A 15,944-nucleotide genomic window follows, 5' to 3' on the forward strand; every position below is an offset into this window, starting at 1 on the left:
GCAGGACTCAAATTCAGAAAATGCTCTAGATTTTGAGAATCCTTGCGCTTACTTACACCCCACACTCAATGACTGAATTTCCAAGCTGCTGTTCCCCTTCCAGGCGCACAGGGGCGCAACAGAAACACCGCGCGGTAGGAGGAGCCGCTGCCGCTCTTCTTGCGGGTGGGGGAGCGCTCCCAGAATGCACCTTGTATCAACACGGCGGCGGCGGCGGCGGCGGCGGCGGCGGCGGCGGCAGCGGCGGCGGCTTCCAGAAGGGTGCGGGCGTCTGGCGGAGCGGCGCACAGTTCGAGCAGTATCCCGCCAGTCGGTGTTGTGGGGCGACTGCGACCATGGCGGAGTCGACGCCTACTCGGGTAAGGTGTTCCGGCCGGCCCGGGAGGGCCTTGGGGGAGACCGTGCCCTGCCCGGGGCGGGGCTTGAGGCGCTCGGTCGCAGGCTTGGTTTCCTCCGCGGCCGTTGGCGCCGGCGGATGCCGACTTCCCTCCGCGTACCCTCGCCCTCCGCCCGCCCGCCCGCCCGCTCGCTCGCTCCCTGGGTCCGGGTCAGGCTCAGAGCCCGGGTGCTCTGCGTCTTCCCGCAGAAACTTCTGCGAGGCTTTTTGAATTGTTTGTGGCTGTGCCCACATATTTTCCTGCTTCGTGCCAGCTAGGGACTCGTTTTCTGAGTTGGAGTGATGGCGCGGGATAAAACCCTGGGTTCCGGTTGTTGCCTTTGAGCTCAGCTGCGGAAGACCCCAGGACTTAGGGCTTCTCTCCGACCACTGGGGCTCTGCTCCGGGTGCCATGTTTTGCCTTAGCTGTCTGTACTGAGTTGGCAGCCACAGGTTGAAGCCAGGTGGGGCCTTCTCTCCTTGGGGACTGGTGTATTTGCTGTTTTTGTTTGTTTGCTTGCTTGCTTTTTGTTTTGTTTTGTTTTGTTTTTACAAAACTGTAGGTGCGCACTGTTAATCCGCTTTCCTCCTCTTCCAGCTGTCTCTCTTTTCAGAGAATGTGAAGACACTGAAAATGGGTTTGAGGACTAGCTTCCGTAACTCAGCGTTCATCTATCTATTCAGTGCATGGTCTTTGGAATCTATGCCTTTGTCTCCTTAACTTGAATTGAGAATGTTGAGTTCCTTGTTAGAGCATTTTTACGGTTTCGTTTCTTTTCTTTTCTTTTCTTTCTTTTTTTTTTTTTTTTCTGGCTCCAGTCTCCTCATACTGTGTCACAGTAGAGGTTAACGTAGGAAAACAGGATAGATGGACCTGAACTGGCTTTTCGCTGTTGAGACAGAGCCTCACTATGTAGCACAGGCTGTCCTCAAGCTGATGACAGTCTTCCTGACTCGGCCTCCCCAGTGCTGTTTACAGGCATAAGTCATTCAGCTGGGGTCTGTGCTTTGAGGCACACTCTGGTGTGCCCCAGCTTAGCCTATCTGAGAGTGACTCCCAGCTTGCAGAGATTACAGGCATACGTCTTTTTCTTGTCTTTTTTTTTTTTTTTTTTTTTTTTTTTTTTTTTTTTTTTTTTTTTTTTAATCTTTCAAAATAAGGTCTTGCTTTGTAGCCCTGGCTGCCTGGAACCAGTTAGGTAGACCAGGCTGGTTCTGAACTTGGAGCAATCCTGCTTGTGCATCTGGGTGCCAATGAGAGACCAGGAGTTAAACAGACCCCCTGCAGGGTAAGCAGATAGGGAGAGGACTTGGCTAGACAGACAGATTTCCAAGATGGACATTATCTTCCTGATGCTCCTGACTTGAGACAAGACTGGAAGCTTAAAGCAAAGGCTTTCTAGTCTTTTGTCTCCCACCAGCAGGTCCCCTGCCTATGGACTAGCTCAAGTTCATGGCCTATTGCACAACAACTATGAGCAATCGGCCATCTTCCCTTGAACAGCCCTAAATTACAGGATGAAGCTCCAGCCCCCCGATCTGGTAGCTTCCTGAGTCCCCCCGCTTTGCAGAGTACCTTTCTCTGTCTGCTGCTTATGTTTTTCCTCACTCCCAATAAACACTTTTCTTCAACTGTGGATTCTGTCAGTGGTGTTTTCGATTCTTTTGATGGTACCTGTGGGGCTTGAGTTTTTCCTGCCTTTTATTCTTTAACAGGCAGAGAAAACAAACACTAACCAGACCCCTAGAGTGTGTCACGTCCAGGCTGTGGGCTGTACCAGTGGGCCCATCGTTGTGCACCTTGGCTTTTTGAGTCCAGAAATACTTTGGAAATCCTGAGATCTTTTTGTGAAAAAAGAGATCTAGTAAAATTTGTGTTGAAAGTTTTGCCTCGATTGAAATTCACTATGCTTATTCTAGGAAGTGAGTAAGAACTAATTAGAATGGATGGACTGGAGGATTTTCTGTGTTTATTCTCAAGGAGTTACCACTTGACAGAAAAAATGACACTAGTGTTTATGGTGTTTCTGCATCTGACTCCCTTGAGACCCAGATGCAGCCTGTAAAATAAGTGTTTTCTCTAGGTAGGTTTGTATTAGCACTAAAGTGAAGTGAGAGAGCCAACACTCCTTTCCTGGCCGTTCCCATCCTAGTGATTGCCAGCAACTCACTGAGAAGAAGCAGTAAAGGTCCACCAAAATCTCAGACTACACTTGAACTTAATAGTCCTGACATTGTAGAGTTTATTTAAACTGTTCTTGAACATATCTTGAAAATATTTGTATTCTCACACATCTCTTCAGGTGAGGATTCTGTATTGCTTGGCCACATACATGTCCTGGTAATAACAACTAAAAATTAAAAAAAAAATACTGAGGAAAAACTGTAAATAATATTTGAAATTTATAGTAAATCATAAACCCATCATTTTATGCAACAATTCAAAAGTAGTATAAGCAATACTTAAAACCCCAAAACAGAAAGTGGGAACTCTTTTTGGTTTTTCGAGACAGGGTTTCTCTGTGTAGCCCTGACTGTCCTGGAACTCACTCTGTAGACCAGGCTGGCCTCGAACTCAGAAATTCACCTGCCTCTGCCTCCCAAGTGCTGGGATTAAAGGCGTGTGCCACCACACCCGGCTTTTTTTTGGTTTTTCGAGACAGGGTTTCTCTGTGTAGCCCTGACTGTCCTGGAACTCACTCTGTAGACCAGGCTGGCTTCGAACTCAGAAATCCGCCTGCCTCTGCCTCCCAAGTGCTGGGATTAAAGGCGTGTGCCACCACACCCGGCACCGCCCAGCTTCTTTTTTTATTTTTTATTTTTATTTATTTTTGATTCAGGGCTTCACTACATAACTCTGGCTGTCCAGGAATTCAATATGTAGACCAGGCTGGCCTTAAACTCACAGAGATCTTCCTGGCTCTGCCTCCCAAGTGCTAGGATTAAATGCCTGGCTGAATAGACAGTAATTTGTTGAGTTAATGACAATTAAACTACATGACAGCACTATTGTAGAAGCTAGGGAGAAGAGATCAGAGTTCAGAAGTCTAGTGGCCTTTGTACATGTACTTTTTATAATTTCTAGGATGATTGCTAAAGACTAGAAAGTCTTTGAGTTAATATAATAAATATAATTGAGTTAGTTAAAAGGCAAAGATTACCAGGACAGGAAAAATCCAGCATTCTGGCTTATAATAAATACAGCTTAAAGATGTCTATACAAATGGTGAACTATAAAAGTATCCGAGAACAATTGTCAAAACAATACAATTAAAAGTAGCTTAGTTAAGTGTATTGTAGCCAGAGGTCCAATGCATTTCTCCACTTATAATGGAAAAAGATTCAGTTCTCCAGCTTGAAATGACATCTTTAAACTAGTTTGAGGCTAGTTATGTAGCTTCGGATAGATTTAAAAATTGACAGTCAAACTCATTATAGAGTATTCAAATGTAGTATTTAGCAGAAAAAGACTTTAATGTCTTTTTCTGGGTATTATTGTTCACCCATTAGAACCCATGGAAAGGACAGAGATACTCTGCCCCACTCATTATAGTCATCCCTGATTACAAGGACCGTCAAGTCTTGAAATGTAGCTAGTATGAACAACAAAATGAGTTTTAGTTAGCTAGTCATGGCTGTGCCTTTAATCCCAGTATTTGGGAGGCAGAACAGATGAATCACTATGAGTTCAAGATCTGTCTGCTCTATATTGTGTGTTCCGGGACAGCCCGAGATGTAGAGCAAGACCTTGTCTCAGAAAAGGGAAACCTTCCCCAAAATGGGAATGGGGTAGTGAGCTGGGGAAAGGCGTGTGCTCAAAATCCATTATTCTTTACCTGTTTTCTGGTAGCATATAATATCTGTGCATAATGATACAGTGTAGATTAAAAAAGAAACAAAGAAAGGGGCTGGAAAGATGGCTCAGTGGTTTATAGCCCTTCTTACTTTTGCAGAGGACCCAGTTTCGATTCCCAGCTCCCACGTTGTGGCTCAAACACCACCTGTAACTCCAGCTGTAGGATCTGGTGCCCTCTTCTGGTCTGCATTGGTACCAGGCACACTACATTTTTGATAGGTTGATACATAGGAAGAGCTGTCTGGAATAGGAAGCTAGAGGATATGTTAAAATGTTGAACATGCTTTAAAATTCCTTCCAATGCAATATCATACTTTGTGTATGGGTCAACACATTGTATCCTAAAAAAGTTATTTCTCAAATTTACCTGTGGAATTTGAAGCATTTCCAGACAAAGTCTCTGGAGAGATTTTTGTGAAACTCATGCATGTTTTTAGTATATCACTACTATAAAATAAAGATGTGTTAGCATCAATAACTACTATACAGCTACAGTTTAATAAGAGCATAATATTGAGCTGGGCATGGTGGCACACGCCTTTAATTCCAGCACTCGGAGGCAGAGGCAGGCGGATTTCTGAGTTCGAAGCCAGCCTGGTCTACAAAGTGAGTTCCAAGACAGCCAGGGCTATACAGAGAAACCCTGTCTCAAAAAAAAAAAAAAAAAAAAAAAAAAAAAAGCATAATATTGGTAAAGTGACTGAAAATTTAACCCATAGAACAGGAAAACAAAAACAACAGAAAACAAACCAGAAACAGGCAGACAGCAAAATTTGGTATATGGTCGAGGATAACATTACAGATTACAGGGTAAATGTTGACTATTTATATTTATTGTTACTGGATTTTTTTGAGACAGGGTCTTACTATATGTAGCCCTGGCTGGCGTGGGACTCACAATGTAGACCATGGTGGGCATAAACTCTCAGAGATCCGTCTGTGCTGTGATGAAAGGAATGTGGCAGCATGCCTGGACCTGCTCTATTTATTTTGTGTGTAATGTGTGTGTGTAGGTGTGAGCCCGCTGTATACTTGTGGTCAGATGGCAGCTTGTCGGAGCTGGTTTTCTGCTTCTGCCATGTGGGTCCTCAGACTTGGCCTTTAATGAATGAGCAATCTCACCAGCCTAAAATGGCTTAAAATTATTTGTTACATTTATCTACTTGCATTGTGTGAATGTGTGCATCGATATGTATATACACACCTGCATTTGGAGGTCAACAACTTGAGGGAAAAGCTTATTTAACTCTGTATGGAGGTATTTTGTCTTTTTCTAATATTTTCTTTTTTTTTTTTTTTTAAGATTTATTTATTATTATACATAAGTACACTGTAGCTGTCGTCAGACACCAGAAGAGGGCATCAGATCTCATTACAGGTGGTTGTGAGCCACCATGTGGTTGGTGGAATTTGAACTCAGGACCTTTGGAAGAGCAGTCAGTGCTCTTACCCGCTGAGCATCTCTCCAGCCCTCTAATATTTTCAAAATTATTATAAAATATACATGTAACTTTTTCTTCCTTACCATTCTCCACCCTCCCCCCCCCACTTTGTTTTTTGAAATGGGGTTTCCTGTAGCCCATGCGTGGCGTGAACTTTTGATCCTGCTGCCTCCATTTAAGTGCTGGGATTACAAGCATTCACTATGGTTCCTGTGGTGCTTTAGATAGAAATCAGGACTTTGCTCATGCTAGGTGAACATGATACCAACAGAGCTGCAATCCCAGCCACGCTTGGAATTTTCTGTCTTAGTTAAGGGTTTCTATTGCTGTTATGAAAGTCCTTGAACAAAAAGCAAGTTGGAGAGAAAAGGGTTTATTTGACGTATACTTCCATATCACTGTTCATCTTTGAATGAAGTCAGAACACAATCAAACAGGGCAGGGACCTGGAGACAGGAGCTGATGCAGAGCCTGTGGAGGGGTGCTGCTTACTGGTTTGTTCCTCAAGATATAGTGGCTTGCTCAGCTTGCTTTTTTTTTTTTTTTTAAATAGAACCCAGAACCACCAGCCCAGGGATGGCATCACCCACAATGAGCTGAGCCCTCCCCCATCAATCACTAATTAAGAAAATGCTCTGCAGGCTTGCCTATAACCCAGTCTTATGGAGGCATTTTCTTTTCTTTTTTTTTTTTTTTAAAGATTTTATTTATTTATTATATGTAAGTACACTGTAGCCGTCTTCAGACACTCCAGAAGAGGGAGTCAGATCTTGTTACGGATGGTTATGAGCCACTATGTGATTGCTGAGATTTGAACTCAGGACCTTCGGAAGAGTAGTCAGGTGCTCTTACCCACTGAGCCATCTCACCAGCCCTGGAGGCATTTTCTTAATTGACGCTCCCTCCTTTCCAGTAGCTCTAGCTTGTGTCAAATTGACATAAAACTAACCAGTACACTGTCAAAATAAAAAAGTACATTTGAGTATTTTTTTTATTTGTTTGTTTTAAGAAAGCTGGATAGTTGTGAGTCTTAGTCTTGGACTTGCTTTCTTTATTTGATGTTTGGAAATGACCCTTGTCTCACTGGCCTTGTCTCCTCAATCCTACAGCACAGGAGGAAAAGGCGTGCCACACCATTAGCTCCAGCCACACCACCTTCACAGACAACAGAGAAAAGCCCGTACTTCCAGACCACAGAAATCTCACTTTGGACAGTGGTGGCTGCTATTCAAGCTGTGGAGAAGAAGATGGAATCCCAGGCTGCCCGACTGCAGAGCCTGGAGGGACGTGCAGGGTCGGCGGAGAAGAAGCTGGCTGACTTCGAGAAGACAGCTGTGGAGTTCAGCAACCAGCTGGAGGGCAAGTGGACCGTGCTGGGGACCCTGCTGCAGGAGTACGGGCTCCTGCAGCGGCGGCTGGAGAATGTAGAGAACCTGCTTCGAAACAAGAACTTCTGGGTCCTTCGTCTGCCCCCCAGCAGCAACGAGGAGACCCCAAAGGTAGAACCTCTGTGTTTAAAAGTTAGGCAAGACGGGTAGCCGAACCTTGACTAATGAAGATGTTCAATCACTGGGTGGTACTCAGGAGTCGACGTGCTCATTTCTTGCGGCTTACAATTGCAGGTATCCGGGTCCCTTGAGAATGATGGAGTCTGTTTCTCAGAGCAGGAGTGGGAGAACCTGGAGGACTGGCAGAAGGAGCTCTACAGAAATGTTATGGAAAGCAACTATGAGACACTGGTGTCTCTGAGTGAGTGCAAGTTTTCTCCCTAAAATTCTCTCAAAAGCTCTCCTGACTGCACGTGTGGCTGCCTGGCTCCCATCCTCTGAATCCTCTGCTGAGCTGAGGAAGGTCGCTCTTCAGGCCCTCTCATTTGCAGAGACTTGAAAGTGTCTCAGGGACGAGCCTTTTGTATTTCTTCTCTAGTAACACAATGGCTTCTTGAGACTCTTTGGATAGTATTGATAAACTATAATATAGGTTTTTAATAACATCTCTATGAAGTATTTTTTTTTTTTTTTGTTTTTGTTTTTGTTTTTCAAGACAGGGTTTCTCTGTATAGCCCTGGTTGTCCTGGAACTCACTTTGTAGACCAGGCTGGCCTTGAACTCAGAAATCCGCCTGCTTCTGCCTCCCAAGTGCTGGGATTAAAGGCGTGCGCCACCACGCCCGGCACTATGAAGTATTTTATTAGTTACTTTCCTATCACTGTATAAGAAACTATGATGAAGGCAACTTAGAGGAAAAAAATTTATTTGGGGTTTATGGTTTCAGAGGGTAGGAGTCCTTGATGACCAAGCAGAGATATCAGGTGGCCAGTGGCTGGAACAGCCCTGAGAGCTCATATCTTGAACCTCTAGCAGGATGCAGAGAAGACTTAACTAAAATTAATTGAGACTTTTGAAATCTTAAGTCCTGCCCTCATTGAGAAACCTCCTCTAACAACACCATACCTCCTGTTTCCAAACAGTTCTACCAACTGAAGACCAAGTTTTCAAACAAATGAGCCTATGGGGGGCCGTTCTCATTCAAGACACCATGTGTATAATGTACTTTTGTATTTTGAGACTCTCTGTGTCCTTGGCTGTCCTAGAAAATGCTATGTAAATAGGCTGGCTTTGATCTTCATGTCTCTTTCTCCTGAGTGCTGGTACTAAAGGTATGCACAACTATCTCCAGCTAGTGTGCTATTTTTAATATTAAAGATTATTTGATGAGAAATCTTTTTTTTTTTTTGGTTTTTGGTTTTTGGTTTTTTTCGAGACAGGGTTTCTCTGTGTAGCCCTGGATGTCCTGGAACTCACTTTGTAGACCAGGCTGGCCCCGAACTCAGAAATCCGCCTGCCTCTGCCTCCCGAGTGCTGGGATTAAAGGCGTGCGCCACCACGCCGGGCTGATGAGAAATCTTTTAACTTAGGAACCATTAAATGGGTAGACGTGCTTTCTATACAGGCCTGACAACCTTCACTCATCCCTGGAGTCGTGATGGGAGGGACAACCGACTCCTTAGGTTGCCCTCTGCCACCACATGTGCACTGTGGTACAGATGTACTCAGACTCTTAGATAGCATATACATATTATCTAATAATAAATAATAATAGTTAATAATAAAATAAAATAAAAATTTAAAGGAATCTTGTATCTTGAGATGAGACATGCAGCACAGGCTGAAAAAAAATCCTTTTTCTTGGGCTGGAGTGATGGCTCAGCTGTTAAGAGCACTGACTTCTCTTCCAGAGGTTCTGAGTTCAATTCCCAGCAACCACATGGTGGCTCACAACCATCTGTAATGAGATCCAGTGCCCTCATCTGGTATATGTGGAGACAGCTTCAGTGTACACATACTCATAAAATAAATAAATAAAATCTTAAAAAACAAAAACAAAAACTTTTTCTTGGCAGTTAGCCAGAGTCATCACTAGCCACTGTGGTCTACACATTGTTGGTAGACTGAAAGCACTATGTGGAAGTGTTTAGTATAAAAATTAGTAATGCATACTCGATAATGAATGCATATTTTTCTTCTAAGACAAATTGTTTTCAGATGTGGGTCCTTGGAGAAATACCAAGGAGGCCACTGGCTAGACCACAGTGAGAGCAAGGGAAGTCAGGGTGGGTGAGTGGGGTGACCGGTACCCCAGATGGGTTCCATGCTCTCTTTGAGGCTGCTTTCCTGTGTCACGGTGCCTCCACAGGGATGGAATTAGGCACTGTGGAAGGAATCCTTAGCAGAACTTCCGCTGTCTGGGCAGAGGTGGGGGTGCTCGGGAGACAATGGCATCTGAGCCTAGTTGCCCTAATGAAGGAGCGCAGAGCAGTAGCGTGACAGTCCACTATCCAGAAGTGTCTAGGGAAAAGTGACAGTAACATCAGCTCTTATGTCCTTTTAGCTGTTAATATTGATTTGCTGTTAACATCATTTGTACATTGGCATCTGATCAGCATGCAGTATTGTTTTTATTCTCCAGCTTTATACTGTATCTTTTCTGTCCCAGAGGTCCTTGGCCAGCCAGAGGAAGAAGTGGAGTTGGGTGCAGAGATGGTGGGTGACTTGGTGGAAGAAGGTACCCACCTGGGTGAGTAGTTCTAGAACGTTCTGTATTGTTTCTCCATCCCTGTATGGGAAATCTGTAGGTTTCCATAACTAATAGGGAGCTTTCACAAGGCTCAACTGGCACGTGCAGGTTGTGGACTTTGGTTTGTTTTTTAAAGGTTTATTTTTATATGTATGCAGGGATGACTATGTGACTGTATTGGTGGGGGCAGAGGAGGACATTGGAATCTCTAGAGCTGGAATTGCAGGTGACCAAGCCACCTGGTGTGGGTGTTGGAAACAAGTGCTCTTTGTTCAGTGGCCATCTCTCCAGCCTCTGCTTGTTTTTGAGACAAGTCTTACGATGTAGGTTGACTTTGAACTCATGATGCTCCCAGTTCTTCCTCCTGAGTGGGATTACAGTTAAGAACCACCACCACAACCCTTTTTTTTTTTTTTTTAATTAATTTATTTACTATATGTAAGTACACTTTAGCTGTCTTCAGACACCCCAGAAGAGGGCATCAGATCTCATTACAGATGGTTGTGAGCCACCATGTGGTTGCTGGGATTTGAACTCAGGACCTCTAGAAGAGCAGTCAGTGCTCTTAACCACTGAGCCATCTCTCCAGCCCCCAACCTTTTTAGGTGACTATAACAGCAGTCTCACCTGTGGGTTGTGACCACTCTGGGGATTGAACAACTCTTTCACAGCAGTTACCTGCTTACAGCAAAGAGGGTATCAGGACCCTTAAAACTGGAGTTACTGATGATTGTGAACCACAACTGTGTAGGTGCTGGGAATTGAACCTGTTCTGAAGAACAGCTGGGGCTCTAACTGCTGAGTCAGCCCTGGATGAGTCATCTTGCCAGCCCTGGATGTGACTTTTAAACTGTTTAGTGAGTTTAATGCAGAGCCTTTTGCTAGGCCTACAACTGCAGCTGGGCTTCATTCGCAGCCTCTTTGTTTTTGTTTTTTTTTAAAGATTTACTTATTTATTATATGTAAGTACACTGTAACTGTCCTCAGACACCCCAGAAGAGGGCGTCAGATCTTGTTATGGATGGTTATGAGCCACCATGTGGTTGCTGGGATTTGAACTCCAGACCTTCGGAAGGGCAGTCGGGTGCTCTTACCCACTGAGCCATCTTACCAGCCCCGCAGCCTCTTTTTTAAAAACCTTTTTAAATTTTTGAGATAGGGTCTGAGTTGCCCACAGTGGCTTATACTCTCTCTGTAGCCTAAGCAATGTATTAACTTCTGATCCTCTTTCTGAGTAGCTGAGATTACAGGCCTGCATCACCAGGCTCAGCTTCAAATTTGTTATTTTAACATTTTTGAATTAATCAGTTGTTAGTGTATTTTGTAATTTTTTTCCATAGAGATTAAGTACCAGTTTGTAGACAGGTTTGGAGAAATTATAATAACGCTGTTCTCTGTGAGTAAGATACCCAGCTCTCCTCCAGATTGTTCTGACTCAGCTGTTCCTAAGGAGTGTTGATTTGAGCCTTCTAAACTCCGCAGTGTTTTCTCTGGAGATACCAAAAGAGCTGGAATGTGATCTTTTGTTTGTCTTTTCCTTTGCAGCAGATAGGGCCATGGTTAAACAGGAGATGCTGTACAAGCAGGAAGGCCCAGAAGGTCTTCCCAACATGTTTTCCAGTGCTGCTGAACAGCAGGCTTTCTTTGGCGCAGAGCAGGCTGTGTTCTGGAATAGCCCAGGAGATTCTGCCCTCATGGAATCAGGCCCTGGGGACTCAAACCCTGAGTCTGTTGAGAGCAGTAGAGACCCTGCCCCTGGTAGAAATCCGGACTGCCCCGGAAAACAGAAGTCTCACAGACAGGTGCAACTGGGTCAGGAGTGTGGACAGAGTCTGAAGGTGAAGAGAGACACCAGCCCCTACAAATGTTCTGAATGCCAGATCAGCTTTCGCTACAAGCAGCAGCTGACTGCACATTTGCAGAGCCACACAGGCAGGGGATCTTATTCTGCCGCAGAACCAGAGGAGAGCCTTAGACCTAGGCCCCGGCTGAAACCACAGACCAAAAGGTCGAAGCTGCATCAGTGTGATGTGTGCCACAGGAGCTTCAGCTGCAAGGTCAGCCTGGTGACCCACCAGCGGTGCCATCAGCAGGAAGGCCCCAGCAACAGCCCACAAATCCAGGAGAGATTTTCACCGAACAGCTTAGTTGCTTTGCCTGGCCACATCCCTTGGAGGAAAAGCCGGAGTTCTCTCATATGTGGGTACTGTGGCAAGAGTTTCAGCCACCCATCGGACGTGGTTCGGCACCAGCGCATCCACACGGGTGAGCGACCCTACAGTTGCCCCGAATGTGAGAAGAGCTTTGTCCAGAAGCAGCACCTCCTGCAGCACCAGAAAATTCACCAGCGGGAGCGGGGCGGGCTGGCTTCAGAGTCGGCCAGACCCAATGGCCTGCTTTAAGGTTGCCAGCCCCTCACCGTCGTCCGGGGGCGGAGGGGGGTGGCGTCAGTCCCCCGAAGACACACTACAAAGTCTGGCTCCTTCCTGAGGAGATTGCTCCTGCTTTGCCCACCTGGGCTAAGCACAAAGGCTAATCTGCGGCGCAGGAGAGAAGCATCTGTGGCCGCAGCCTTTGTCATCTGGCCTTGTTGCTGGGTTTGTTGTTTCGTTAGCCCCTACAGGTCTCTGGCTTTCTCTTTTCTGGTGCATTGTCACACCACAGGGACTGGTGGCCAGTTCCAGGGCCCACTCTAACATTTCACACGTCTTCCCACAGTTGTATGGGGCCATAGAGGTATGTGGTAAGTTCCAGGAAGTATTACCCTCAGTTTCTTTTCCTTTTGTAACCTCCTTGTTAATAACTAGTATAAATAATTTAAATGAACTATTTAGCTTGTTCTAAAGACCCCCCTTTTGGAGTTAGATTCTTGTTTTTCTTTTTAAATATAGCTCAAAACTTGTTTTATAAATTTCAAGAGTTGTAGAAGTTGTTCCTAACATGGGAACTGACTACCCTCCAGGAGGGAATAGTTTATGGGGCTCTTTTAGCCCACCCACACTTAACATAGGCCAGAGAGCCAAGACACGTTCGGTGGGTTGCTGAGTCCATGCAGGTGGGGCTGATTTCTCAGATTGGCCAAGAGGAAGCCCCTGAAGCCCCGCTGAGAGTAAAAGACTGGTTTGAAGAAGCTAAGAATTCAGTCCTGGGACTTTGGTGTCCCAACATACTTTCCCCCTCCTGGATGTGTTTCTGCAGCCCTGGGGGTGGGATGGGGGGTGAAAGACTGAGCTTGATTCTGTTCCATCACCTGAGGTTGTGCAGATTAGATTTTGCAATGGCTGTACCAGGGATGACGGAGAAGACACATAGATGCTTGTCTCAGGAGTGTTAAGTACCTGCCCCACTGTCATTGGGTAGGTGAGAGTGGGTTCCTTGGTCATATGTGAATGTACTCTTGTCTGGAATAAATCTTGTTACTTGTATTTAAAAAAACAAAATGTTCACATAGGGTGTTTTCTGTTTGTCAAGAATTCTCACGTAGAGCCAGGGGGAGAGGTGCCTCATCAGGGCGCCTAGCCTGATCCCATGACCATCTTGCTTCAGAGCTCACACACTGAACCAGGGCTTCTATTGTTTCTATAGTTGTGTACCTTAAAGTCAGTTAAGATTCCGAGTCCCTGTCCCCAGAAGTTTATTCTCAGCACCTGCTATGCGCTTGAAGGTAGTACAGGCTCAGGCTCAATCCTAGATCTCTGGTTGGAATGGGTTTTTGTTTTTGTTTTTTCAAGGTGGGGTTCTTCTGTGTAGTCATGGCTGTCCTGGAACTCACTCTGTAGACCAGGTTGGCCTGTCCATCTGCCTCTACCTCCTGAGTGCTAGGATTAAAGGTGTGCACCATTTTTACTTAGCTTGAAGGGGTCTATTTTAAAGGGCAGATAGTTTCAGAAGGTGTGTGGGGGAGAGAGAGGGGTCTGTCAGAGCAAAGGCTCCTTCCCTCCCTGCTTGAGCTTTGGTAGGGCTTTGAATGTAACAGAATGACCTCAACTCTGCCATGGCTCTGCAGGATTGTTTTAATATATAAGAAGTTCATTCAGAAAAGCAGAATGCTTGCATCTCCACCCCAAAACCTGTCACTCGTGCTGTTAACACTTGCCAGTAGATTTAATTGGAAACCTATATCCAAAAGACTGAAACTGAATTTTCATTCAGCAAAATGAGTAACTTAGGATTCATGGCAAATAGTTTTAAGTCAACACACAAGAACAGGAAGAGGACTTGGAGGTTGTCTGTATCAAGAGTGAGTGCTGAAACACAGGTAGGTATCTATACCAAGAATGGAGTGGGACATTGAGGGACCAAGCTCTTCATGGGTTCATCCTAATGGACTCATGTGCATACAACATCTTAACGTGTGGTTTGGTGTGTGTGTTTGTTTTGTTTTTGTTTGGTTGGTTTGGTTTGGAATTTTGTTGTTGTTGTTCTTGTTGTTTGCCGCAGACGGACCTCACTTGGGTTTCTGATCTGCTTGGAACGGGTCTCTGGTTGCAAGTGAGTGAGGATTCAGCTCAAATGTGGGGTGACAAACAAATACAGACACAAGGGAGTGTGGTATCTGAATGTAATGTCAAATTGAAGAAAATATTTATACAGAAGAAAATAGGGGGCTGGAGAGATGGCTCAGCGGTTAAGAGCACTGACTGCTCTTCTGAAGGTCATGAGTTCAAATCCCAGCAACCACATGGTGGCTCACAACCATCTGTAATGAGATCTGATGCCATTTTCTAGGGTATCTGAAGACAGCTACAGTGTACTTATATATAATAAATAAATAATTTTTAAAAAAAGAAAAGAAAATAGGGAAGTTACACAAAACAGAGGAATGCAAACATGGAAGGACTGGCAGGAACCAACTGGGATAGAATTCAATGTTAACAGCTGGGATAAAAAACAGCTCCACCTAAAGTCAGTTTAAACTTAGTTTGGGGGGGGGCGGGCAAGGGCTTCATGCCCTTGCCATAGTTCCTATAGTCCACCCCCCCCTGGGCCATTGTAAATACTTGTGTATGGGTATAACTCATCTATAGTTCTAATTATCTACTCTGGTTCCTCTTTAGATCACAAACTTCCTTCTTCCTAGAGAATGGTAAATTCCTGTGTAGGGCAGTGACTTAGCTACCTAAATCCAGGGTCAGCTCAAGGACTGACTGCCTAGGATCTAACTTGGCTATGTATTAAGGGAAAGCACATGGATCTGTTTTCCAATTGGAGCATTCATTATACAGGATGCCACGATTCCAGGAGACTAAGTTTCTGTGAACTTTTCACCTCGGGACAGCGCCCAGGTTTTTTGGGGCCCATTGCGCTTGTCACTACTCGAGAGAATGTAGCAGTTATTGTTCTGTTTTGTTTTTTTGAGACAGGGTTTCTCTATGTAGACCAGGCTGGCCTCGAACTCAGAGATCTGCCTGCCTCTGCCTCCTGAGTGTTGGGATTAACGACATGCATCACCACTGCTCGGACAGCCACAGTTAAGGTTTTAATGGTCACTCTCATCTGACCTCTAGTCAGCCTAGCTAGTCCCATCATACACTATTGTGGAGCAGTTGGACGGGGGCTTTTTTAGAGTCTCACCATGTCATTTGCTGTAGTGAGAGTCTTGGTTTCTTTGAAAAAAACAGCAGTTTTATGGGAATGTGTTCTCATTTTAATCCCAGGGTGAGAGATGGGTCCATCTCAGACTGTCCACAGCAGCTGACTGATTTGCCTTGTGCTGTATTGGCATGATTTTGCCAGCGGCAGATAGTTTCTGCAAATGTGTGATGTTTGGAATTCTGGGGACTTTTTTTTTTTTTTTTTTTTAAAGATTTGTTTATTATATGTAAGTACACTGTAGCTGTCTTCAGACACTCCAGAAGAGGGAGTCAGATCTTGTTACGGATGGTTACCATGTGGTTGCTGGGATTTGAACTCCAGATCTTCGGAAGAGCAGTCGGGTGCTCTTGCCCCCTGAGCCATCTCTCCAGCCCTTTTGGGGACTTTTATGATGGTATATAAATACTTGGGTCCCTAGAGGCGGGGTTGTGGCTGTTGGTTGGTTGCAGTTTGTTAAATAGTAATGAGCAAAGAAGAAACAAGAAGAAATTAGATATCTTGACACACTTGCCCCAAGGAACTTGATGCCCTGATCAGCAGAAAGTAGTCTGAGGTCTTCTTTCCCCTCTTCCCTTTTTTCTCTCCTATCTACTGTTAG

At 45.0% G+C, this 15,944-nt stretch overlaps 1 protein-coding gene across 3 annotated transcripts; it reads left to right on the top strand.

Moving 5' to 3' along the window:
• Positions 1-264: 264 nt before the first annotated feature.
• Znf212 (zinc finger protein 212) lies at positions 265-13,438 on the top strand. Of its 3 annotated transcripts, none has more exons than XM_021191064.2 (5): positions 265-359; positions 6,784-7,173; positions 7,297-7,423; positions 9,671-9,751; positions 11,297-13,438. In XM_021191064.2, exons 1-5 carry the CDS (start codon positions 336-338, stop codon positions 12,151-12,153), a joined length of 1,479 nt encoding a protein of 492 aa, XP_021046723.1. In that variant the 5' UTR covers positions 265-335; the 3' UTR covers positions 12,154-13,438. The 3 variants fall into 3 exon arrangements, with proteins under 3 accessions (XP_021046723.1, XP_021046724.1, XP_029389733.1); XM_021191065.2 differs by having other exon boundaries at positions 11,300-13,438; XM_029533873.1 differs by lacking the exon at positions 265-359 and adding an exon at positions 821-840.
• Positions 13,439-15,944: the final 2,506 nt, after the last annotated feature.

Source organism: Mus pahari, chromosome 2 (genome assembly GCF_900095145.1).
Source record: "Mus pahari chromosome 2, PAHARI_EIJ_v1.1, whole genome shotgun sequence".
NCBI classification, from domain to species: domain Eukaryota; kingdom Metazoa; phylum Chordata; class Mammalia; order Rodentia; family Muridae; genus Mus; species Mus pahari.